The sequence below is a fragment of the Panicum virgatum genome, chromosome 1N (assembly GCF_016808335.1).
Source record: "Panicum virgatum strain AP13 chromosome 1N, P.virgatum_v5, whole genome shotgun sequence".
Classification (NCBI taxonomy): domain Eukaryota; kingdom Viridiplantae; phylum Streptophyta; class Magnoliopsida; order Poales; family Poaceae; genus Panicum; species Panicum virgatum.
In genome coordinates this window covers 3129675-3154792 of record NC_053145.1, presented here as the reverse complement: position 1 = coordinate 3154792, position 25118 = coordinate 3129675, and the positions used below count along the sequence as shown (strand labels likewise).

General features: G+C 46.6%; 2 protein-coding genes across 2 annotated transcripts; one reads left to right on the top strand and one right to left on the bottom strand.

The window, feature by feature from the left end:
- Nucleotides 1-1719: 1719 nt before the first annotated feature.
- LOC120654590 (myb-binding protein 1A-like protein) lies at nt 1720-10079 on the bottom strand. The gene is made up of 8 exons (XM_039932165.1): nt 9414-10079; nt 9179-9304; nt 8896-9093; nt 6420-6647; nt 4975-6117; nt 3695-4054; nt 3036-3501; nt 1720-2740 (listed from the first exon to the last, which is right to left on the bottom strand). Exons 1-8 carry the CDS (start codon nt 9936-9938, stop codon nt 1971-1973), a joined length of 3816 nt encoding a protein of 1271 aa, XP_039788099.1. The 5' UTR covers nt 9939-10079; the 3' UTR covers nt 1720-1970.
- A 134-nt stretch (nt 10080-10213) lies between these two features.
- Nucleotides 10214-13531, top strand: LOC120654592. Its single transcript, XM_039932166.1, has 6 exons — nt 10214-10501; nt 10595-10671; nt 10763-10833; nt 10923-11429; nt 11769-11859; nt 13063-13531. Exons 1-6 carry the CDS (start codon nt 10330-10332, stop codon nt 13147-13149), a joined length of 1005 nt encoding a protein of 334 aa, XP_039788100.1. The 5' UTR covers nt 10214-10329; the 3' UTR covers nt 13150-13531.
- Nucleotides 13532-25118: the final 11587 nt, after the last annotated feature.

Here is a 25118-nt window from a genome sequence, read left to right as displayed (position 1 = left end):
GCCGGATCATCCGGTGTGTAACACCGGTTGAACCGACGCAGTTCAAACCCATCCGTCAGATCTACCGGTGCTCACTTCTTGACTGCTGCCGGCTCTGTTCGTCGGTTGAACCGACGCCTTTCAAACTCAAGCGTCGGATCAACCGGTGAGTCATACCGTGCTATTTCTCACACTGCTTTTCGGTGATTGCTTCCGCATTGGATCTTGTTTGTTCTTAAAGCTTTCTTGTGTTGGTGTAGCTCCTCCGCTACTTCACACTGTGCCTAGGTAGGGTTGGGTGTGTACTTCGGGACTAAGCGGATCTTTCCGTTTGCAAGAATTTTTAATCGGCTCCCATTCACCCCCCTGGTCGTCCCTTCGGTCCCTCAGAATCCAAGAACACCAAGTTGGGGGGAAACCTCTGCACTGAAGTATAAGCAGCAGGCTGTACCAATTAACTGAATCGAAGGCCTTAACGAAATCAAGCTTGAGTAGCAGGGTAGGCATCCGTTGCTTATGGCAGTGCTGCACAAGCTCCATGGCATAGATGAAGTTCTAAGAAATAGACCGCGCGCCCCTTGATGAAACCAGTTTGATCAAGATCAATCAGTTTGGGGATCTGAGTTTGAAGCCGCGAAGTGAGGATTTTTCCAATGATCTTCATGGGACAGTTCTATAAGCAGATGGGGCGATGGTCACTCGGCGCCGTTGCACCAGGTTTTTTTGGCAGGAATACCACATACGCCCGGTTCACCCGTTCAAGATCCACAGAACCACTTGCAAAAGCTTCCACAAAGTTCATGACCTTGCCCGACACCGTGTCCCAGGCGGCCGAGAAGAAACCTGGGCCAAAGCCGTCAGGTCCGGGGGCACTATTCCGGTTCATGTGTTGCACTGCATTTTTTGCTTGAACCACAGTGATAGGCGCTGCAAGTTCCGACAAGTCAGGTGTAGGAGTATCCCTGTAGATATCTCGGTCAGACTGAACTGCCAATGTGTTGCGGTTGGGGTACCCAGGATGGAGGTGAAGTATGCAGTCAGTGCTTCCGCTTTTGCAGTATGTGCAGTGAGCTCACAATCGTTAACAGTCACTGTTTTGATTTGGTTACGGCGGAAGCGGGTTGTGGCGTGCGCATGGTGGAAGGCAGTGTTGGCGTCGGCTTCTCTGATGGCTTTGAACTTCCCTCGCTGCTTCCAGTATGCAGCTCTTTCTCTGATGGCCAGCTGCAGTCTTTCAGTGCAGGCACTTCTCAGAAATCGTTCTCCTGCAGAGAGAGCACGGTACTCTTCTTGCAAGTCAAAGGGAGCAATAAGGAATTTACAATTATGCATGATAAGTGGTGGCGCGCGCTTACCCCTGGACCATACCTTTGCTGCGTATCTCGATGCCTTGAGCGAGCTCGCGAGGTCCCCAGCGGCATCCTGAACAAGGGGGGCATTGTTCCAGGCCGGAAGGCGGCGTGAAGTGGAGGAGACGGTCAATGGCGGCGCAAAACCCTCGGTGCCTGGTCGACTCGGCACGGCAGCAGCGCAGTGGAGAAGGAGATGGCCGAGGCCGACGAGGTGAGGACGCCGTGCAAAAGCTAAGGTGGAGGGAATCGTAGATACGTGCGGCCGCAGACGGACGGCTAGGATGTGGAAGGAGGCATTTTAAACTTTAGTTAGAGCAAGAATTGAAGAACGCATTGCGCCAGCACCCCATTCGATTGCTCAGGATTACCAACTGAAAAAGTGAAAACGGAGGCAAATTTGGTCATGGCGCTTCGAAACATTATCCATTCACGCAATCCTTGCACAAGCAGTGATACAGAAACTGGTACATGTTGCTTTCTTTTATGGGAGGTACATGTTGCTAACTGTAACTTACTTGATGCTGATAGTCTAAGCATACTAATTTAATTGAGCCTACTCTCATGGAGCCCAAAAAATTACAAACAAAATTAAATTCATCTCAAAACTTCTAGCACGCCTTGACCCATGGAGAAACGGATTTACTTTGAATCCTTTTTGAAGGGCGCAAATGCAGTTCCTAGTTGCGCCTGACAGAGGGAATAAGTTTCAGGACTCAACGCGTTCTGAAATTGTTCTTTGAGATTAAGCTTCAGCACTGTTTGCAGGATCCCAGTGCAAAAGCGCCGTACTTCCTTGCGCCGCGACTTGTTCTCGGGGACCTTTGAAAGAACTTCTTGTATCAACTCGCACAGCTGAGCCAAATGGTTTGTCCACACCTCTGATGCATCACCAACCCATGATTTCAGTATGCAGTCCACCAACTCCAGCAACTGATTTCTCCGGTATTCAGCTCCCGTGCCCTCTACCTTCTGTACTGCCAATCCAAAAAGCTCCTGACCTATCCAAGGATTCCTCCGAACAACCTCCTTCACAAAACCAAGCTTCAGCCGTGATTTCTTCCTGTTGTAATCATTCAAGATAGATCGGAACTTATCAACCACACTTGCTAGTTCCTCTTCGGAACAATTCATTGAATTGATTATCTTCAGAATCCAAAATGCTGCATTCTGGGCTACAGAAGCAACTGTGCTGTATCTTGAGCGTGATGCCAATCTTAGAGCTTTTTCCAACAACCTTTCAAGTTTACTGAAATCAATGCCATTGCCTTCTGGATACTCCCTTCCTTTGAATATCCTTCTCTGCAATATACCAGCTATTCGTTGCCTGAACGGTTCACTGCCATCAGTGCCATGTGATTTGACAAAAGCTTGCATCAAGAAAGAATACACCTCCAGCACCAAGGTTTTCCCTGAAGAGGTGAACATAGAAGTTGTAAGAAACAATACAACAGAAGGTGTGAGATGTAATTCTGCGACAACTGCAAATACAGTTTTTTTTAATATCCCTAGACTATTCAAATAAATTATCATAGTCATTCAGATAGCTCTCTTTTAACTCGAAAAGATAATATGACACAAGATAAATCTTGACTCTGAAAGAATAACAAAAAGTCAGAAATCCTTTAGAAAATATCCCAGAATAGCAAAAACATCACTAGCAACATAGACTGAAAAAGGTAGTACGAATCACTAATTAGAATATACCTGGATTCCTCTGAAGGTATATATCAAGTAATGTAAGCACCCGAAGCTTGAATCGCATAAGCTGTGATTGCTTAGTCTCGCTACCAGGAAGATTACGTTCTTTGAATATCCTTGCAATGTAAGGATCGATACGGAACATAGCATCATCATCCATGCCATCTGAATCATCTGAATCATCCCCATCTTTGGTAGCTTCTGCTTTATCTCCATCTTTCAGATCATCTTGATCCACATCACCTTCATCAGTTGAATCATCTTCCGTATTCTCATCCAAATCATCTGCAACATCATCAATTTCACCAACCTCTGCATCTTCCATTACAGTTTCATCATCATCTTCAATATCAACACGGCCATCATCTTCGTCATCACTATCAGTTTGACGACCTTTCAAATCTATCTTCACAACTCTCAACATATCAAGGAGACCAGTTTCTGTAATATCATCACAGAACACACGAAAAACCTGTCGTTTCAAATAAAAGGCACGATTACCACAAAAGTGAACCACTGTTTTTAATATGTTTCTATTTTTACATGAGAACATATAAGGCTAAACAACAAAAAGTAAAGCATTGTATGCGCCTCATTATTCCAAGTATTATAAACATTGATTCCACGAATATCCAAAGTTTATATCTACAGCTAAGTATACTTGCCTGCTCAATACTAAAACAAACGGGTCCAGATGCATGAGGCAAAATAGAGAGGAAAGTCTGAACAAGAACATCCATAAACTCTAGTGATGCTTCCTCATTGGAATCCTCTGAACCATCCTCATCGGATTCCTCTGGCCCATCCTCATCGGATTCCTGCGGGCCACGTTCACCAGATTCCTGTACGCTGGAGCTGTCACCCTGAGCAATAGCAGGAAAGGATTTCTTGCAACATATAGTCACATCAACTGCTGCCTCCCAATACTCATCTGGATGGAGAAGAACTTGAAGCAGCAACTGAATAAGTAGATAACGCATCACATGCATCTTAGTAGAATCCAATCCAGGGCCAGCTTTTCTTTCCTATTCACACAGAAAGAAACCATTAGAAATTAGATGGCAACCGAAGCATATATGGTGCAATCATGAGGAAATGTTAGTTTCAATTAAAAAAACTTAAGAAGAAAAAGGAAAAATACAGTTTCCAAAGAAGAAACAATCAAAGCTGTAAGAAAGTCTCTATTTAATTACACACATCAACTGCTCCATCCGTATTAGGTTTGTCCTAAGTCAATTTTTTTAAACTTTGACCTATAGAAAAATAAAGCAACAACTGTACTATCCAACATATGTACCATCAACACATACTCCATGGTCGATTCAATGAAACGGTATTGTAAATGATATTATCTTTTCTATAAGTTTGGTCAAAGTTTGCCAAGTTTGACTTAGGACAAACCTAATACGACATGTAAATAAAAACAGAGGGAGTAAAAAAGAAACCATTCGATTACTACCCTAACTTGGTAAGGCTGCATTCAGTTCTTACAATCTTACTGCATTGGAAAAGGCCATTGCATGTTTATTATTAGATTGTTTCAGAAAATTAGATGCAAATAGGATGTAATGACACATGTGGAGTACCACATCAGTTCAAATATGCAGGAGCTTCATTACACATGTTTTTGTTTTAGTATGTTCCAGTTTGCACAGAAGACAAAGTCTTAAATATACACATATGTAGATTATTCCATCATGGCACTAGTAAAACTGTTTCAAAAGGTATAATCATTGATAGCACTGAACAAATCCTAGATTCTATAGTCAATCATTCATTCCAGACCAGATAGCAGATTGGTTATTTCAAAATGGAAGTGCATAAAAAAATCAGGCAGAACATTTGTGTAAGCAAGGTCATACCATAGCCAACTAATATTCGAAAAGAAAAACATAGATCATATAGCTTATTAATGAGCTAAGCAGAATGACAAGCAATTACAAACCTCCTGGAAAAGCAGTGATTCTATGGCCAGCAGTTTCTTGAATGCATTATCATCATTGCCACTCACGGTCCTGAAGAGGGAAACTGAGGGGATATTGCATATGGTGTTAATGAAACGCATAAAGTAGTAGCCTAAGTCGTTGGACTTGACCTCACTAGCAACATGTAAAGCTTCATCCTTTTGTGCATCTTCCAGTAAAAATTGAAGCTGCTCTATGCATTCATTACGTAGTGATGTGGATATAGAATTCTTTGGCCATTTGAACTTCTCTTGCAACTCAAATGATGTAACTTCAGTTCCTAAAGATGCTGAGAAAAGACCTTGGACTGCAAGGAATTTCAATATTTCAGTCTGCACTTGGAATTTTTCTTCAATGCACTTAACCATTTCAGAATCCGAATTTCCTTTTGATGTAAGCTTTAGATTTTTTAGAACACATGAAATTGTATTCACCACCCAACTCTTCAGAACATCAACATTCCCATGCCCAAAAGGGTCCTGCTCTTCAGTTGGGCCAATTTCTGAATTCTCATCAGTTGTCTGACTTTGATCAGATGGTTCATCTGAAACAGCCTCTTCATCCACAAAAAGCGCCATCAAATTTTGCACAAGACACAAACAATCCTCAACACTTTGGAACTTGCCAATCAACTCTTTAACAGTTTTAGTTTTTGTCATGGAGTCAAATCTTCCACCACTATACTTCTGCAAGTTAATAATGACAGCAGCACGCCGATCATTGTCATGGCTTACTACACTTGCTAGCTCATTCAGAAAATGTTTGCCAGCATTGTACAACCAAGACGATTCATTTGATAAAATATCCATCAAACCATGAACAACTTTGCTGGACAGAACTACTTGAATAGCTGAAGGGGACAATTTTGGGAGGATGCTAAGAAGTATATTAAATGCCAAATGCTTCCTGTCATGAGATGAGAGCAGTAAAGATCCTTCAATTACAACCTCACAGAAATTACGCAGATTCTTTTTGGTATCCTCAGAGGAACTGGCTTTCTTATTCTTTTTGTGCTTCTTGCCACAACTGGTGTTAATATCATTCTGAGATGCTGCCTCGTGAACAAGCATCTCGGTGATGACGAGCCACAAACTATGAATACGAGGAAGACAAAAGGCAGATTCCTGCACAAGTTAAATCAAAACCTTTATCAGCAAACCAAAAATTTAAGAAATACTCCCTCTGTTCCAAATCGTAGGCTTGCCAAATCTAGATACATAACTTTTGCCATGCACCTACAAATATGCTGTCTAGATACATAGCAAAATATATGTATCCAGATTTGCCAAAGTGAACTACAATTTGGAACGGAGGGAGTATAAGAAACACATGTTACAAAATACACATTGATGAGTTTAGATAGTAGCAAAATATGATATTCTTTTTTGTGAAATTCCTCATGATCATTATATACTAAAAATAATACCTTGAAACAGGCAGCAATAGATTTAAGATGATGTTCCACAAAAAAGTTGTCAGGGCTGAATGGATATGGGAGAAGCTTTCCAAATATCTCCTTCTGAACACTAGTTCTCTCCTGCAACTTCAAAGCTAGAAAGAGTGCATCTGGATCTCCCATATCAGCAGCTCTGTTGAACCAATCTTGAACACCAGGAGCTTCAAGAACCTCAGATAATATAGCTTCATCAGGAAGCTGCAACACAGAGAAGGGTTCCTAAATCCTCTTTTTTTCCATGATGAAATATTAAATATGCAACTTCTACATAATGAATACGGCACAAATATCACTAAGCCATATCTACAGGTTATATAGATCAATATGCTGATCTAGGAGGCAAAACAGTCGTCACAAGCACATAACAACCATTAGCAAAAGCCAAAACAAAGAAAACTTGAAATAAGGACAAATTGTTAATTTTGGTAACAAGAGGTTAAGTAGACTTTTCATGAAAAATACTTTCAAATGAATATATTCTGAACAGTAAAGTTAGAGAAATGTAATAGTCAAGGATATTCGAGACCGTGGCGATGTCAACACAGGTGCAAAAGAACAGAGGTAGTATGCTGGTAGAATTTTATTTATCTATGTTGCTTTTGTGCATGAGCCCTTTTATCTATCTTCAATTTTATGCTCGTCATTCTTGTTTTTGCTATATTATATGTATGAATGCCACTGACTGTAATACTACAAAATGACAAGTCTATGTTCAAATGCAAAATTAGAACTCTTATCAGAAGGATAGGGTAAAACTAAATCGTAACGTCTTATTCAGCCATTAGCAGGGCTATCATGCTATTCAGTAATGTAATGTGCATGCAAACATATGGTTCATCGAAATGATTTGCTTCAAGCTTACAATTATAATGCCAATTGCAAAATTTTATATTTACAAGAATCAGTATATAAAAAATGTTTGTTTGTATCACTGGCAACCAAACAAATCAAATTTCTGAAATCACTCATTGAACATATTCCATTCTTCAACCAACCCATCAACTTTATTTGCTCATTAACCAAGGACGATTCAGTAACCACTGTAAATCAATCCGATGGTTCGAATCAAGGTGTTATGCAACTAGGCCTGACAGTGATCGAATGAACCGAATGGACTTGTTGCACCAAGATATCATCAAGTCACACAAACAAGATATTGTATACCAGGACTGCTTCCATTTAATTCACAGCAACAGGAAGAGTATGCTTTCAATGGTAAAGGTCAAATTAGCACGGACTATCAGCATGCTGCAGTTTCTACTAAACTTGTGAAAAACTAATATTATATGCAGTTATTATGCATCATGCTATGATAAAAGCACATCATTGCAGTTTTGGCACATGCTTGAGCTACGTAACACGGACACGGCAGTTTGGCAGCGTATCGCGTATCCGATACGTATCGGATATGGATACGTATCGGATACGCCATGGATACGTATCCTAGGAGTATCCGGATTTTTATTATTTTTACAAATATTAGATACGTGGGCCGGATACATATCTGAGTGGAGGGATACGGCCCAGCCCACTACACAGCCTTATCTGCCCCGTCCCCGATGCCCCGACGCATGCCGCATCTCTGCCTGGTGACGCCGGCACCCCTCAACCCTGCTCGCCGGCCAGCGACGAGCCTCCGCCTCCGCTCGCCCGCGACGAGCCTCCGTCCCTGCTCGCCGGCCGCCAACGACGCGGATCCAGGCTCCAGCCACGCGGATCCAAGCTCCAGCGAACTCGCCGACAGCCGCAGCCCCGCAAGCCGCCGACCGCCGCGCCCACTGCCTGCGCGCCGCCGCGGCCCTGCGAGCCGGCTGCCCGTGCGCCCGACACTGCTCCCGTCAGCCGCGACCGCGCCTGCCTTGCGCGCCGGCCGCCGCTGCCCCCGCACCGGCCACGCGCGCCCGCTGCCTGCACGCCGGCTGCCCATGCGCCCGCCGCCGCTCCCTTCCTCCGCGCTCTTGCCTGCCCCACGCTGCAGCCTGCAGCAGAGGGGGAAGAGGGTGGAGGGGCCAATGGTGGAAGATGGGAAGGGATGGGGCGGAGGGGGAAATAGGAAGGGGAGAGTTCGGTGGGGAAGAGAAGTAGAGGAAGAGAGTAGAGGAATGAGAGTGTGAGAGAAGGATAGGACGGATATTTGAGAGCTGCTACTATGTTATGAATTTATGGTAACTCTGGACTTGGAGAAAGAGAGCTCGAGAATGGACAATTGGACATCACAATTGGAACCGGTCTTTGCTTTGGCTGGTAATTGCTATTGCAAGGTAATTTACTGCTTTTACAAACTTAATATGTGCCGTTATTTATTTATTTAAAAAATAGTAAAACGTATCCGCGTATCGGGTTTTTTAGGAAATTGCTGTATCCACGTATCCGTATCCTTCCGATACCGATACACGTATCCGTATCCGTATCCGTATCCGTGCTACATAGTGCTTGAGAGACATACCTTCTTGACTAAATCCAAAATCACTGCAACTGCAGGCTCTGTTAAATATCGTTTCTTGCTACTGAGCTCAACAACCTCATTCACAAAATTCTTGACAATGGGCGAGCTTTTGTCACGTGTCCACTGTCGCGAAACCCGTCCAGACCTCACAATTGCTCCAAATCCAAATAGGCGCCCCAAAAGATTGTCCTTAGCTTCCTAAAACACACAAAAAAAAGTAAGCTGCCATCAAAGTAGGTAAGAAGGTGCAGGCAGCCATAATGACAGTGGTTTTTCATGTTACCGGTCCCTTCATCGAAGATGAATATTCCAATAAATTAGGGATCAGCTTCATAATTGCTTCAATCCTGATTGACCGAATTGATTCGAGCACAACAGTAAGACCCAATGCAAATCCCTGCCTTGCATACTGCAAAGATATTCCAAAAGTTAATGAAGTAACTGAAGACCAACCAAACAGAGCATAACATCATCGAACTGAAACTAAGTTCTTCCGGACTCAAGGAAAGCATTTCTACCTCTCTAGAAGAAGAGACACCGCGAATAAGCCGCCGGATGGCGTAACGCACTGACGGGGCACAGTTTTCCAGTCCATCGTCCTTGTCAGCTTCCATCTGCGAGAACCCGTCCCTATCGGCGGCTTCCTTTTCCCCTTTCCGCGCACCCTTCTCGTACGCCTTCTGCACTTCCCGAAGCTCGGCAACCAGCGCCTCCGCCGCAGCCCCCCTCACAGAGGCCTCCGGCGATGCCAGGTCCCTGAACACATTCATGTGCAGCCCCGGGCCCGCCGCCGCCGGAGCGGGCGGAGGATTCACTGGCGCTGCGGCCTCCGCGGCTGGCGGCTGCGGCTTGGCGGCGTCGGATTCTGCCGACTGGCGGTGGCGCTCCTTGTCGAACTCCTTCCTCTGCTTCTTTCTCTCCATGGCCAGCTTCTTCTTCTTCGCCGGCGCCTCCGCGACGGCGGCATCATCACGGGAGGCGTCCGAGGCAGGAACAGCCTCGGGCACCGCGAGGTCAGTCTGGGCCCTCTTTTTACCGGCCATCCGAGCTCACTCGCCGCGATTCTTAGCACGGCGTCGAGGCGGCGGCGGAGGAGGGCGGAGCGGCGGAGGCGACGGCTGGGGTTTATGCCGAGACGAGAGGGCAGGGGAATCGGAGGCGCTTGCCTAGGGTTAGGGTTTTTCTTTCTCCTTTTTTTCTGTCCGCTTAAAAAAAATTTTTCTATCTGGGAGACGTAGGAGCGGTTAGAATTTTGCAAATGGACCCAGCCCATTCTCGAGGCCCATGATCAAGCCCACACGTGGGCCCTCTCCCGCGACGCGTGTTGTGGAAGTCGGGCGAGAGGCCGACGTGTGGGCCCGCGGAATAAAGCGCGGCGCCGCGGCGGAGGGAGAGGAAAGGAGGCGGCCCAGGCGAGCGCGTGCGGGCGCGGCCATGGCGGACAAGCCGAGCCGCGCGCTGGTTCTCTACGCCGCCGGCCACGCCGCGCTGCTCACTCCTCCGACGGGCTCCGCTGCCGCGGGGAGCCACCTCGACGCGTTCGCCTCCCGAGCCTCCTGCGGCTTCCTCACCCTCCGCTCCCCGCCGGCTTCCCCTCCCACGACCGGTACTGATCCAGCGCGCCTCCCGCCCCCCTCATCTCTGCTTTCGCTGCTCATTTCTTCCCCCGATTGATAGTTCGGTCCTGTGCTGCACCTAGGTGCCGAGGAGAATAGCAGCACGATTCTGGAACTGGCGCAGCTGCTCGACGTGTACGATCATCTGTATCCTGGAAAGGTGAGATCCTTGCTTTCCATTTTGTGTTGAGATGGAGTGTTTGTGCGAGCATTCGAGTGCGTAATGCTTACTTGAACTTGTTAAATGTTAGAATGCGGAAACTGGTCTGGAAGTTGCCCAAGTGGATCCACAGGAGCTAGTAGTTCCCAAGCTGTCTGAGAGGTGGGTACTTGTGTGTTGTTTGTGTTTTCTGTATGTTAATTGGCCCAGTGAGAGAGTACTAACCAGTTGTAGTGCTAGTGAAATTTCAGGTTTATGGGGCTGAGAGCTGCCATGGTCACCAATTGCCCCCGCATCAGCTCCTTCGCAGCGAATCTTGGTTTCCATGTTTTCCAAACCAATGATTTTGCTGCACAGTCTGGCTCATCCAGTGTTACTAAGGAGGCTGGAGTAATCAACCGAGCATTTGGTCTGCTAGGATTCTCGGATGGGAATGTGCAGGAAGCATCTGAATTCGATCTAGTTTTTATGCATGTTGCCATGGAGAATACAAGCAGCAAGTTGGGAAAATTAGGAATGAAGGCCGATCTAAATCGGCTTGAGAAATTAGTGGGCACAATTATGGAAGCTGCACCCATTGGTTCAGCGATTGCTTCCCGTATTCATGTATCTCTGATTTTGAGCTATGGATCTGCTTCTGGAAATAAGGATGAGTTTTCCATATCAACCTCTTCAGCCGAAACTGACTCAGACTTGAATCTACTGCGCCCACGCCAGAGCTGTACCATGAAAGCAGGACATGCATTAGAGGATGTCAGGTAGATTTTGGAAGTTACTCTGGTTGCAGTATATATTGCTCTCTTGTTAGGCATTGTAAAGTTTTTCTAGATTTCGTTTGCAGTATGTGCAAGTAAAACATAGCACGTTCTTTTAGGTATAAATAAATCGATGTACTATTCATATCTTCCCTTTGTGAAAGTGAATGTGCAATCATTGTACAGTCATAGAAGTATAGGTAAGGTTATCAGATTTTATATCACTCAGCCCTGAAAACCAATGTAGTTATCACTTATTAACAGTAATAGAAGTACATATAGAGATCTTCTAGCTATAATATTCTTTATCCTTATACAGAATTGTGTACTGCTTGTTTACAGACTTCATCATCCAATTCTGCTGGCACAGTGGCAGGAAGGAGTAACACGTGTTGATTTGGTAAAAGAGTTCTCTTTTGAAGAATTTATGAAGGTGCGCTCAGTCTATTCTACTTGTTGCAGTGCATATTGTACCCATTCCGCAGATGGTACCATTTCCATTGTTCTTGTGATGAATTATAGTTTTTTGACAGTTCAACTTAAACATCAAAGTTCTGTCTTCTTATATCAGTACTGGCCAGCATAGAAAGAATGTGGTGCTTACTGGTGTAGGATGCCTTCATACTCTCAGACTGGTTGACACTGATTGTACTCAGATCAGGCCATGTTTACTCTGTTTTCTTGTGGAATACACATGTCTCCATCATAATACTCAGCTGTGCACCACTATGTGTCATGAATCCTGATTAAGAAACATGGTCTGGCGGGGTTACATTGAAGGCTCGGGGTGTTTAACTATTCTATGATAAGTTCTTCCTTTCGAATTGAGTTGTCTGTGCTACTAGCTCAAGCTAAGAGCTGTTGAATTGAGGTTTTCCTGTTTAAAGGTTCATCTAAGCTCGACTTGTAGCATTCTCTGATGGACTGATGGTTAATTACTTAGCTTTCGTTGACATTTCTATATCACACAATCAGTGCTATAGTGCCAAAAAATCTCTAAATATAGTGAGGTTTCACATATTGCTAATTACTGCATTTGAAATTGAAAATCCGGTGGCGTATCTTGACTTGTGCAGCTGACAGTAAACCAGAATGAATACCCTTTTCTCCTTGTAAGTTATCTCCACAGGAACACGTAAGGGCACATAATGGAAATGACACCATGAGAAGTTCATAACATTTATAGCAACAATTTTTGCAGATTTCAGACATGCAATGAACAGTCAAAACTGAAAGACAGACATAGATTAAATTTGGAATGTAGCGTGAAAAACTTTGTCAGATTGATTCACATGTGCGCTTCACACTTCTTTTCTTCTTTGTACTTGATTTTTATTTTTGTTCATGACATGTTTTTTATCAGTGGTTGTCTTCGTGATTCATATTTTGGGATATGCCTTGTTAAACACATAATGTTGATTAGCTTAACTTCAAGTTGTGCGCTTGTGCCAAATATTCATGAACTGTTGTCATGCATCCTCTTTTGTGTTCCCATTTGTGTGGACATTTTATGCTTACAGTAGATGTTATGATAAGTTTTTTTCTAGAGTTATGATAACTTTGTGTTTGAACTTTTCCATTCCGTCCTCTCGTTTCCCTGGATGACTATAACTAATTTTAGTCTTGTAATCAACAGCGTGGTGGGAACCTTGCCATGCTTGCTGAGCGTTTTCTACCTGAGGTGGCATTTAAGCTCTGGAAGGCACCTAAATATGGGGCATAAGGATATCCGCCATTGACAAGGAGATGGATAAATAAAAGAAACCCTGGATGAGTTTTTGTTTTCAAAGGGAAACAAAGGAATAATTAAGCAGACATGTGAAATTGGATATGAAGGGGGGCACTCTGCACAGATGCTAATTCGAAAAGTGTTGAAGATTGTTATTAAACAGTCAATGAAAATTTGTAGCAAAATGGTACCAGGCGTTCTTATGGCAGAGTTCCTGATTTTTGTGCAATGATTCCCTGCTCATGTAATGTAATGTAATCTATATACTTTTCTAACATGATGGCTGTTTCTTCTGTGAGCTCAGTGCCCTACTTGTAAGGTAATATCCATCATTGCATGGACCACCTTAAACTTGGTGATGATGTTCCTGCTATTAGTGTGGGGCTGCAGCTGCATCTATACATTAGGAAATAACAGGTTGGATTCTACAGACGAACAGAGCAAGTCTTAGTGCAGACTTAGACTTGCTAAATAAATATATTGCTGCCTTGTTTTTTTTTAAAAAAAAAGTAAGTCTGAGTGCTGGTGGATGGGTCACCAATCGGCAGTTTGATTGCACATTTCGGACCAGTGATTTTGTCGGTTTTGCTTGTAGAAATGCTCTTCAGAAATATCAGGAATGATATCGCTGACTTCATCGTGTCTGTTTCTGAACACATATAGACCAAACATGCGCTGCCTAGCCATCGTTGTCTGATCCTGAAGTCTGAACTGTTGCTTTGGTAGTTGATGGAGAAACGAACAGGGTGCATTTGTCCTCATGCCTACGTAATTGTACCATGATTCTGCCAAGTGGATGGCGCGGGCAACTCTGCCCCGACAGGCGACGGCTTAACAGGTAAAGCAATGCATCCTGGCCGTCAGTTCTTGCCCTTCCAAAGTTACCAAGAGCAATCACTGCGTTCGGCAGGCTGGAGTTGGAGTGGTGTGAGAGAAAAATACTGTTGGACTGGCTGGAGCTGGAGACTGGAACTGGAGTAGTGTGAGAGAAAAGTGTTGTTCGGCTGGAGCTGGAGCAACAAGCCGAACGCTCAGCATGCTTTTTTAAACTCCGGACATTCTGAAGACCGAACACGTAAGAACGAAAATACTTTTACCAATAGTATAAAAAAATGGTTTTTCAATGAAAGATTTGCACATGAGTTCATATGGAGCTTTTGTACACGAAGGTGGTTTTTGTACACGAGTCGTTTGGACGTCGCAATAGTTTACGACTCGTGAACCTGCGACGCTCCCCAAAATCAGAGTCCATAGCAGCAACTGAAAAAAAAAGGCGTGGTCCACGCGACGCAACTAGCCGTGCAGTGACAGTACTCTACCGACTACTGGTGCTATCAAAGCCATAACCAACTCGGTCGAGCCAGGCGCACACAAAAAAAAAGAGTAATTTGCATCCGGAATACAACAACTAGGCACGTGCGTTCAAATTGGTCCATGAATTTGTAAACTGCTTAATCGGATACGCGAACTTGACACTTTGGTGCATCTACGGTCCAAATCCCACTACCTCAAGTATTTTTCTATGGCGGGCTATTAGGTGGTTTAGTTGGTCGTTCCAAGCTGGCTCATCGGGCTCGGCTCGACTCGGCTCGGCTCAGCTCGGCTCGGCTCGAGATTGCAAGGGGAATGACTCAACGTGGGGTTGCCTCAGCTCATAGTAGATGTTGCGAGTGGCTCACAACAAAGTCCGCATCAATCTAAAAAATGAAAATTTATACACACGCTCAGCTCGCACCTTGAACTGCGTAGGATGGCTATTTATAAATCCGGAATGATATTAATGTGTTTCTAATAAATGATTTTTGTGACATGATCACAATTTACTGTAAAATATTTGTATAAGCATCAATATGCATTAGAATCTAAAACAAATATCGAAGGTGAACTCTGTTCTAGAACAATTTAGAATGAATAATCTGAGCATTAGAAAATATGATAAAATATTCATGTCAAAATGATGATAAACTCAAAGATGGTCATTTTATTCATATGACCTCTTGAGTCACGATATTAGTACTCTCCTGGAGCTGATTAAGTATTGTTCAATTCTTCATGTGCAACATGAGACTGCTCTCCTCTACCTCGCCCCCTTCTTCTTCCTCCACCTCTTGTTTTGCCAGCGATGGCGGCAGCGACGCGACAGCGGCGGCGGCGGCGATAGCGGCCGCGGCGACGATGGCGGCTTCGGTCAATGTCAAGCGGCCGCACCTTAGTTTTATTGCCCTAGATCGATCATGCATCCATCGAACCTTCATGCAATTTGTTTACTTGATTAGCACATCGTCCCATCAGGAGGAGCCAAGCCGAGTGCTTCCGATGAGCCAGCTTGCAACGACTGATTGAGCCACCTATTAGCCCACTGTGGACAAATACGTGAGGTGGTGTGATTTGGACTACAGACGCACCAAAGTGTCAAGTTCGCGTATCCGATTAAGCAGATTACAAATTCATGGACTAATTTGCACGTATGTGCCTAGTTGTTGTATTCCAGTTGCAATTTACTCAAAAAAAAAGTAGCAGTAGCTCGCATGCACATTGCAGGATGGGTGGTGGTGGTGGTGATCACCTCATAACCTGCCACGAGTTCATGACGTCTCGCCTCATCTGCCCACGACAGAAAAAATAAATAAAGTAATTGCTGATTCATAATTGATTGATTACTGAAACGAAATCTCATTTACAAGTCGCCTGTCATTCACATTGACACGGCTTGTAAGTAATTATATAAAAAAAGACACGGCTTGTAAGTAGGTTTTTTCAACTATATTTATATCGTGATCTCATAATTCTTCTTTTGAACTAGAGGACACGGGGAAGCGACGCCTGGGCCGGCGGTTCAGCCGTCCCTGTCCTCCCTCCGGCCCGGTCCAGTCCAGTCTCTGATGTGGGAACCAGTTCGACGGCCACCGGTCCCTAGCAAGCTGCGCCTGCCTTTGATCGACCACTTGGCGCCCATCTGATGGATGGGGTTGCTCGTGTTAACGCGCATTAAGTTTCGGTCCTGTGTTCTTGAAATGGGTCTTTGAAGGAATCTACAGTCAGCGAGGGGGAGGGCAGATGCTGTGCTGCTATAGTGTACTCGATGGAGCCGGTACTATGGCCCTCTTTGGCACGGCTCCAAGAGCGGCTTCAACGCCGGCTCCGGGCGGAGCCCTGCCAAAGGGGTGGAAGCGCAGCAGCTCCATCCTCGGAGTTGCACGTGAAGCTGTTTTGGGCTTTCACTTGGGAGGTGAAGCCACCAAAACGTGGCTCCGCGCGGCTCCTCCTCCCTCTTCCCAACTCTGCCCCCCCCCCCCCCCCCCCGGGTGCGGGTGCGTGGCTGCCGCAGGGGCACGGCCTAGCGGGGAGGGCAGCCGGACCGCCGGAGGGAGCTGCGTGGAGGCGGCGGCGCCGAGCGGCGGCGGGAGACCGGCCTGAGGAGATGCGCGCCGCCAGCGTGTGGAGGAGGAGGAGGAGGCGCGAGCCGCCGCCGCCGTCGGGAGGAGACGAGGAGGCCGCTGGGAGGAGGTTGCGGCGGCCGAGAGCTTGGAGATGGCGTCCATGGGGCGGCGGAAACGGAGGAGATGGCGTCCATGGGGCGGCGGCGGAGAGAGTGAGCAGGGGAGCGCCTCCGCCCCGCAGCGCGGCGTCCGAGCTCCACACCCGAACTCCACGCGCGCCGCCAGGGGCCGCGGCCGTGCTCCGCGCGCCGCCGGGGCCGCGGTCGAGCTCCGCGCGTGCCGCGGAGGGGCGCGAGAGGCCGTCCGCCGGCGGTACGGGCCAAGGCCGGGCGGCGAGCACGCGGCCGGGGTGTGCGGCAAGCTCCGCGAGGCTGGGGAGGGAGCCGGCGGCGAGAGCGAGGCGGGGGTGGAAAAAAGGAGGGGAAATAAAGGAAAAGAAAGCAAATGGAAAAAAAAAAGAAAGGGCATTTCAGACATTTCACTACTTCAATCCAACAAGTGAAGCTGTTTTGCCAAACATTTCCTAAAACGGCTTCAGCTCCACCAGAGAAGCCGCTCCACCGGAAGAGCCAGAGCCGGAGCTATTTTTGGAGGAGCCGTAGCCCTGCCAAACAGGCCCTATCTTACGCTACTAGAGTGTAGTGGTGGTACTATTCAAATGGCCAGTCACTGCTTACTGTACTCTTTTAGGAGTAGTTGATGGTTGTTGATGAGCATTTGGCAATGGCAGATTTAATTTAAGCACAACAAGATTCGCCCAAAAAAGGGTGATTACGATTATAGTCCGTTAGAACACGGATAGCTGTACAAAATAGATAGGGCAGCAGATTACATGTGATGATGGACTGATGATGGCCGGGGGCCAGTTTGCTGCTGTTGATTCCGGCGGCTAGGCCCACTAATCCACGAGCAGCAGCAGGTCACTTGCACGCACGCCTCGGCGCATGCTGATGCGCTTTTGAGCTTGAGGCAGGGGTGGAATGGAACGCCGTCTTGCGTCCCAGCTGCCTGCCGGGTGGGGGTCATGCCGTGCGCCGAGGTAGGTGCGAGGCGCATCCGCCGCACATGCTGCCGGCCGGCCACGAGGCGGCGGCGGCAGGGCCCGGCTCCTGCACGGCTGCACCCACAATGGCCGTGTTTAAATCCAAAAACGTAAAATGTAGTTTTTTTTAAATCACTTGCATAGTGTATTAAATGTAGTAAAAAAATAAATCGCATTACATAAATGGATTGTAAATCGCGAGACGAATCTAATGAGCCTAATTAGGGCGTGATTAGATACTAAATTGCTAAAGTAATGCTATAGTAAACAAGCTCTAATGATCCTCTAATTAGGCTAATTAGATTCGTCTTGTAGTTTACATACGAGATTTGTAATTAGTTTTGTGATCAATCTATATTTAATACTTCAAATATTGAAGATTCCCTTCTAAAAACGCAAAAATACAAAATACAAAGTGAACTAAACACAATCATAGCCGGCGGGACATGGCGTGCGTATGGTAATGAACCATAGTCCTAAGGGCACCCCCAACCCTCCAACTCAGCTGATGTCTATGGAATTAATTAGCTGGCCACGTAAGCAAAAATCTGATGTGGCAAGGAATTAATGAAGGGAGAGAAGGAAAAACTTTTTTTTGAAAGGGAAGCTATATTAAATATGGAACAGTACAACTCCCCTTCAACCAGAACCCCGAACAAAAAGAAAAATACAAAAGAGTCCATAAAACTCCTGTTCATCTTCCTCAATCGCACAGGCCAACTGGTTAGAAGCAGAAGTTTCGATCCGCCATCACCTAGACCAAAATCGAAGCAGCAGCCTCCCAATCCTCCATCATCAAACCCCATAGCATGGTTGTAACACTCCAGTGTTAATCGCAGTGCTAATCGTGTGCTTAACCCGTTAATCATGGACTTAAGATCGTCGTTAACGCTAATCAAGTTCGCATAGTGTTCCTCAACTTACCTGGGTTCAATCTCGTTTTTCTCCATGATTCGAGCCTCAAATCAAGTTCTGCCCAAAATCAAAATTGTAGACATTCTTTTCCTCTACAACTTTTATTTTGACCAAATTTCGAGTTTCTATATGAAATTTTGAGTTTTGGCTGGTCAAATCGAGTCCAAAAATCGGTCAAAATCAGTCACTATTACTCCCTGTTCTCCCCTGTGCTGCCCATACCGCGACCGACAGCCGCCGGCGATCCTCGTTGTCCACGCCGCGCTCGGCCTTATCCCTTGCGCACAACCTTATCCTCTTCTCCCCGGGCGCCTTCGCTTCTTCTTCCTTCCTTGCTCTTCCTCCTCCGGTTCAAGCCGAGCAGAGTGCCGCCGCCGGCGTCGCGCCGGCCTTCCCTCGCCGCCCCGCTGCGAATCCTCACGCCCCAGGCCGCCTCGCTTCGCCCCGCACTTGCTCCAGTCCTTCCAGAGCCGGGGCGAGCCCTGTGCGCGTGCCCCGAGGCGCCGCCGCACGCCATTGCCTCCTCCTCCACCCGGCTCGCAGTGGAGAGCCCACCTCCGGTCCTCCTCGGCCCCAATCAACCCCAAAAATAGCTTTTCCATGGTGCCGTGAAGCTTGCAGATTTCCTCCTCACCGCTCGGAGCCGCGGAGCACCATCGCTGCCGCATCAAAGCTCTGCCGAGCGCCGCCTCGAGCTCCTCCGCTGTCAATCTCCTTCATCGACGCCTATTCCCGACGACAAACTACCACCGGAGCTCCGCACCGTGGTGAGGATGCCCCCGGTCTCGTTTTCCCTCTCTCTCTCCTACACTCGTGCCTCGGAAATTGCTCGCCGGAGCACCATGCCGCACCCCGCCGCCGACGGGCATGCTCCGGCCGCCTCCTTGTCGTCTCGACCCCTCAATCGCTTCCCCCATGCTATCCTCTCCCTCCCCGGCATTTTCCCCACCCGAACCGGCCTCCGGAGTGCCGTCCACAGCAACTCCGGCGACCACGCCGCCGCATGCCGCCGACCGCCGGCGCCCAGCGCCGCTCGCCCGCCCGGAGCCGTCCCTGAGCCGCGCGCCGAGCCGCCAGCCGCCCGCTTGTGTCTAGAGCCGTCGAGCTGACCGCCCGCTGAGCCGCAGCAGCGCCCGAGCCGAGTCGAGCCGCCTCAGCCCTCGGATCTTGATCCGACGGTCTAGATCAGATCTAGACTGAGTCAACCAGAGCCGTCTCTAGCACTTTTGCAAAAGAGACCCTGTGTTTCTTTAGAATCAACCCGCAGTCCACACTAGTTCAAAAGTAATTCCAGGGAGGTCCTTTTCTTTCTGTTTTAGCCCCTGAGCTTTTTGAAAATAGAACCCGCCATCCAGGACTCTCCCTTTTGCTATCTATCCCCTGGATCTAACCTTTATTTACATTCTAGCCCCTAGTTTCTTCAGATACAGCCCCTAGAAGCTCTGTTTCTCGCAATTAAGTCCCCAGAACCTTGTTTTAGCCATAGTTTCCTCGTTTTAGCTCCGTTTAAGCTAGTTCTTGTTGCGTTAGCTTCGTCTTAGCGTAAGCCATCTTTTAGTAGTGTCGTTGCATCATAGTTCCTATTGTTAAAATTAATTGTAGATTTAATTTGATTAATATTCTCTCATCTAGTTTTTCTAATTAAAAATTAATTATATATTTACCTTGGTTTTCATAATTAGTGTTAATATGCTTAATGCCAATTTAAAGGTGCTGTCAATACTTTGTTTAGTTCCTAGTTCTAGTTTTCTTTTTATGTGGTTAAGTAAATCCTTTTGCTGCATGTGTGCTTTTCAGAAATGTATTTTGTTCAGTTGTAGATCATTTCAACTCAGTTATGATCAGTTCGTAGGTTGATTGTTCTTTCTTGCTTTATATCCTTGCTTAGCCTTTTCTAAGCAAGCTAGTAATGCTTTTTAGTATGAAACACTTCAGGCTAAAATAAATTGAACCTGAATTCTCTTATTGTAGCACCAACCCGATTTTGCCTTTTGAGCTTGTTTGTCGTATTTACTCGATAAATGGTTGCCCAGTCATGTCTTTCCTTTAATCGCATTGTTTTTGCATCGTTGCATATCATCTAGGTACGCTAAATGTGCGACACGTGGAACCGGAGGGCAATGTTAAAGCCGAGCCAGAAGATGGTGCACGGGTGGACTAATCCAGAAGACGGAAGGACCGACTGGAGTGCATGCTTGGACTGGGATGATGTCAAGCCGGTACAAGACTACAAGCTAACTAACTGACTTTGTGTCAAACCCAGGCAAGCCCCGGAGCATAACCCCTAATTTGAGTATTCAATGTTTATTTAATTATTTTGTGCATTTACGTTTTAGGAGTTGTATGGAACCCTAGTATGCATGTTTCTCCCTAGGTACCTATGAGTTTATACTAGTATACAAGTGTCGTTAGTATTGCCATGCTTAACTAGGATCCGGTAGAAGTCGAGTGATTGCTGTCACTCGCGAGCTATAGGTTTTTGTTACTTATGGAAAAGTGGTTTGAGAGTGAATCTGTGAGAAAAGAAAAATGGAGACCGGGCGGAGAGGAATTGGATTATGGATATGGAATGTTGGAAAGTGGACCTCCGCCTGTGTCGATTGAGGACCATACCGTTGTTGGCAGTGCTGACTGAGTTTGAACAGTACTAACCACATGCCGGAAGTAGGAGGTAGTCGAAACTGGTAAGCTAATTACCTGATTTGCAACGATACTTTGAATCGCGACCTGCTACTATGGGAGTGGAATGATGGCGGGTGTTGGAGTGTATGTCGCCTCCTAGTTCTCTGGGAGTTCGCTGTAAGGGACCCTTCACCCGGGTTTTGGCAGGCGTGATTCAGACGTCGGGGTAATGATGGGAACGGTTGACATATGTGGTCCGGCGTGGCTGCACGTGTCGTGTGAGGTAGGTCCACCTTGCTAGTGGGCTAAGTATACCCGTGTCGGGTAAGTCTTGCTGAGTATTAGTATACTCAGGGTTTGTTGTCACCCTGGTTTTCAGGTAACTACTGTTGGCTGGAGCTAACCAGGATTCACATCGGTGGGCTCGATGTGACGTCCTCATGTCATCGTAGCAATCGTTGTTTTCCTAAACTAAACTTCTATTTAATTTCCGCTGCATTTTGAACTCTGATATTTTGCGTAATCTGGCTTGTAAAACTCCGCTTTGTAAATTAAATTTGAGAATTTTTATCTACTTGTAATCATCTGTGCTCGTCTTCGTGCGAGACTTCCAGTGTTTTCGATTCTTAACCCAACAGGCTGCCGAATTACACCGTTTTAAGTGCGTGTTTACTTGATTAATGCTTAAGATGATAGTTAGCGCACTTAAGCCGGTTTAATTTGGGCGGTTCTGTCACAATGGTTGAGTCACAAAAACCACCACCCCAGACCTCCCATCAGGATGGATTTGTGTGGCAGAACCGCCCAAATTAATCCGGCTCACGTGCGCTAACTCTTTCCATAAAGGCAATATGGGTTAACACGCACTTCAAATGGAGTAATCCGGCAGCGCTGCCGAGTAAAATCCCGAATAATCCACGTACGCGTCGATAGAAACCCAAAACTTACATGTAACTCACACGAAGGTGAGCCCAGAGAGTACCACATTTCACAAATATATTACATTACCGAGTCTTAACTTAAATATTACAAACCAAGTTCGAAATCTCAGAAAGGTACGTGAAATTCAAATTTAAAGTAGTTCAGAGTTCAACCACAGCGGAAATAAAGCGAGTTTTAAACGACGATACAACATGTCATAATGAAGCCCGTACATGACATCACTCGGTATTGTCATCGTTGGCCGGAGTCGAAACCCACTCCACCGATCAACCAGAAGGTAAAGTACACGGCCAAGTCAAGCTAGCTACCTGATCTTCAAACGTAACACCTGAAAATAAAGTTGAGCCACAAGCAAGGCTGAGTATACTAATACTCAGCAAGGCTTACCCGACTATGGGTATACTTAGCCCACTACCTAGATATGCAAGGCTTTTGGCTAGAGGGGTTTGTTTCACCGAAAAGCAGCTAAGAGTAAATCCTTAATATCTGATTTTAGCTTCAAAATTCTATTTCAATTAACCCTTCTAAGTGAGCATCTATCCAATAGCATACATGGTGGAAAATAATTATTTTTTATCATTCAACCATATTCACCATCACCATTGTTCCACTTCTTACTCTATGTGGCAAAAGTGTTAAGCAGTCTCATTGTCCGTGAGCGGCGGAACGATTCGAATCGAGTTTATTAACCTTGCAAGGCAAACCTAACACACACGCATGGGGAGCGAAGTCACCCACACAACATTTCCCATTTCTTCTCGTTTCGCGAGACAGGCCCACCGTCCTCGACTACAAGTACAACGACTCTGCACCCGCTGACGGTGGGGTGGTATGTTCCACGCCCCGGTCCAATCTGGTACTTAAGCTTACCGATTACTATATTTCTCGGCATGTGGTTAGTAAATTCAAACACTTAACAACCACTACCACACACTACGGCCTTAGTACATTGTCACTAAACCGACGGGGTCCCATGATCCCGCACGTGAGCCTTATGATTGCAGCATGTAGTAGACATTCAACACCTATAAGCTCGCGAGTGACAGGGAATCACTCGACTTCTACCAAATCATTAGCATAACTATCTAGCGACCTACACATACTAGTGTTCAAACATAGGTACTGTCGTGGTGTGAAAAACCACAGCCGGGTGGCGGAATGCACCCGCCTGATCCTAAGTGTAGGATGTGCTTGGGGCAGTCAAGGAATGCTCGATCTAGAGGCGTAAGAACACGGCAGCACACAAGGATTTAGAGTGGTTCGGGCCGCCGGAGAGTAATACCCTACGTCCACTGTGTGATGTATTGCCTGAGCTTGTGTGCAAGCTAGGGGAGGAGCTATGCCTATCTCTGCATGTGTGAAAACTTGTGGAACCTCGTGTCCCTCCCTGTGAACCTGTGTTCTAGCGGGCGTGCTCTCCCTTTTATATGTCCAAGGGGAGCACGTACACTGAGCGGGGCCCCGACAGGTGGGCTCGGTGATATATTATAAACTACACTTTGGCCTTCAATGCCTCAGATCCGGAGATTTTGTCGTCGGCTTTTGTGCGTAGCTTCTGACCAGGAATGGTCTTGAGCTGTCCTGTCGGAGTAGAGTCTAGCCTCTGGAGCCGCGCGTCGAGGTTATGATGAAGCGCCGAACTACTGACTCAGTCCGCTGTAGCAGCGTGCACTGTTGCTCTAGTTAGTAGCTGGTCATCATGACTCGTTGCCCATCCGCGCGGCGCTGAGTCTTTAATGCTTGCCTTGGTAACTGATGAGCCGCCTTGGAAACAGGCGGGCTTACCGTGTTGTCATGTCACGCCTGTCCAACCCGTGAGTGGGTATCTGATGCCCTGCTCTGGCAGCGCACGCCCCAACCACCAGCATTTAATGCGGCAGGAGGGCTGGCGATCCATAGTGTGGACTGACAAAAGCTACCCCGTGCCCAGCGGCAGCAGAGCACGCCTCAACCACTCACACTTAATGCGGGTGGGTGAGGGAGCTTCCAGCGAAAGGCTTGCGCCCGTGCCCGCGTCTGCGTGACACGTGGCGGCTCCGGACCCCTCCCGAGCAGCTAGCTGAGCCGAGAGCTCACGGGGGTCCGGATAGGCACATGGAGGTCTCGGACCCACCTGCGGGGGTCCGGGTCCGCGGCCACAGGTGCTGAGCATTTCCACCTTTAGGACACGTGGTGACACCGGACCCGTCCCCGAGCGGGAAGCGGGTCCGTGACCGTTGGTCCGGTGAGATGGATTCGGACCCCAGGGGTCCGGCTGCTCAGCTCCTTAGGGCGTAGTTACGGATAACTACGCGAGTCTTGGCACAGTAGGAGTGGGTACCCCAGTTGCAGGGTACCGACAGGAACCTAGGATCATGCAACTAAGGTTTCAATCAACTCCTGTAAACTTAAATGCACAAGTATATAGAAACAATAAGTGGCATAAGATTGAAAATAATAGGTCATGCTCCGGGGCTTGCCTTCCTGGACGTAACTAGCCTTGGGCTCTTCCGAAACTTGGTTCGGGTCTTCAGTGGCTTCAGTTAGATTCACTTGAGCTTCACGTTGCTCACTCTCGGACTCCGGCACCAGCTCGTACGTTCCGTCAGCGAGAGTAGTCGTATCTACATGAATGCACATGCATGAGTTGATGTGATGGTAGCAATTCATGATTACAACACTATAAAGTTGTTGTCCAACAAAAACTCAAGTGAAGTGGTACAATATCATATGTTCTCTTTATTGGGCAATTGTTTATAGAGTATTATCTAACATGATTTATTTTAAAAAGAAGCTAGGGTTGAGCTTCAAAACTTTTATTCATTTCTGCAACTCAAGTACTTTACTTACACTAGTTAAACATGCATATAAAAAAATTCAAAGTTGCATACATCTTATGGCCATGAAATTTCAGCAAGTTTCATAAAGTAGAAAAAGCATGAAAAACATTTTACACAGCCACTGCTAGAAATAAAATTAATTTGTGCAGGTCAAACTATGAAAGTGCTGGTAATGAAAATTTA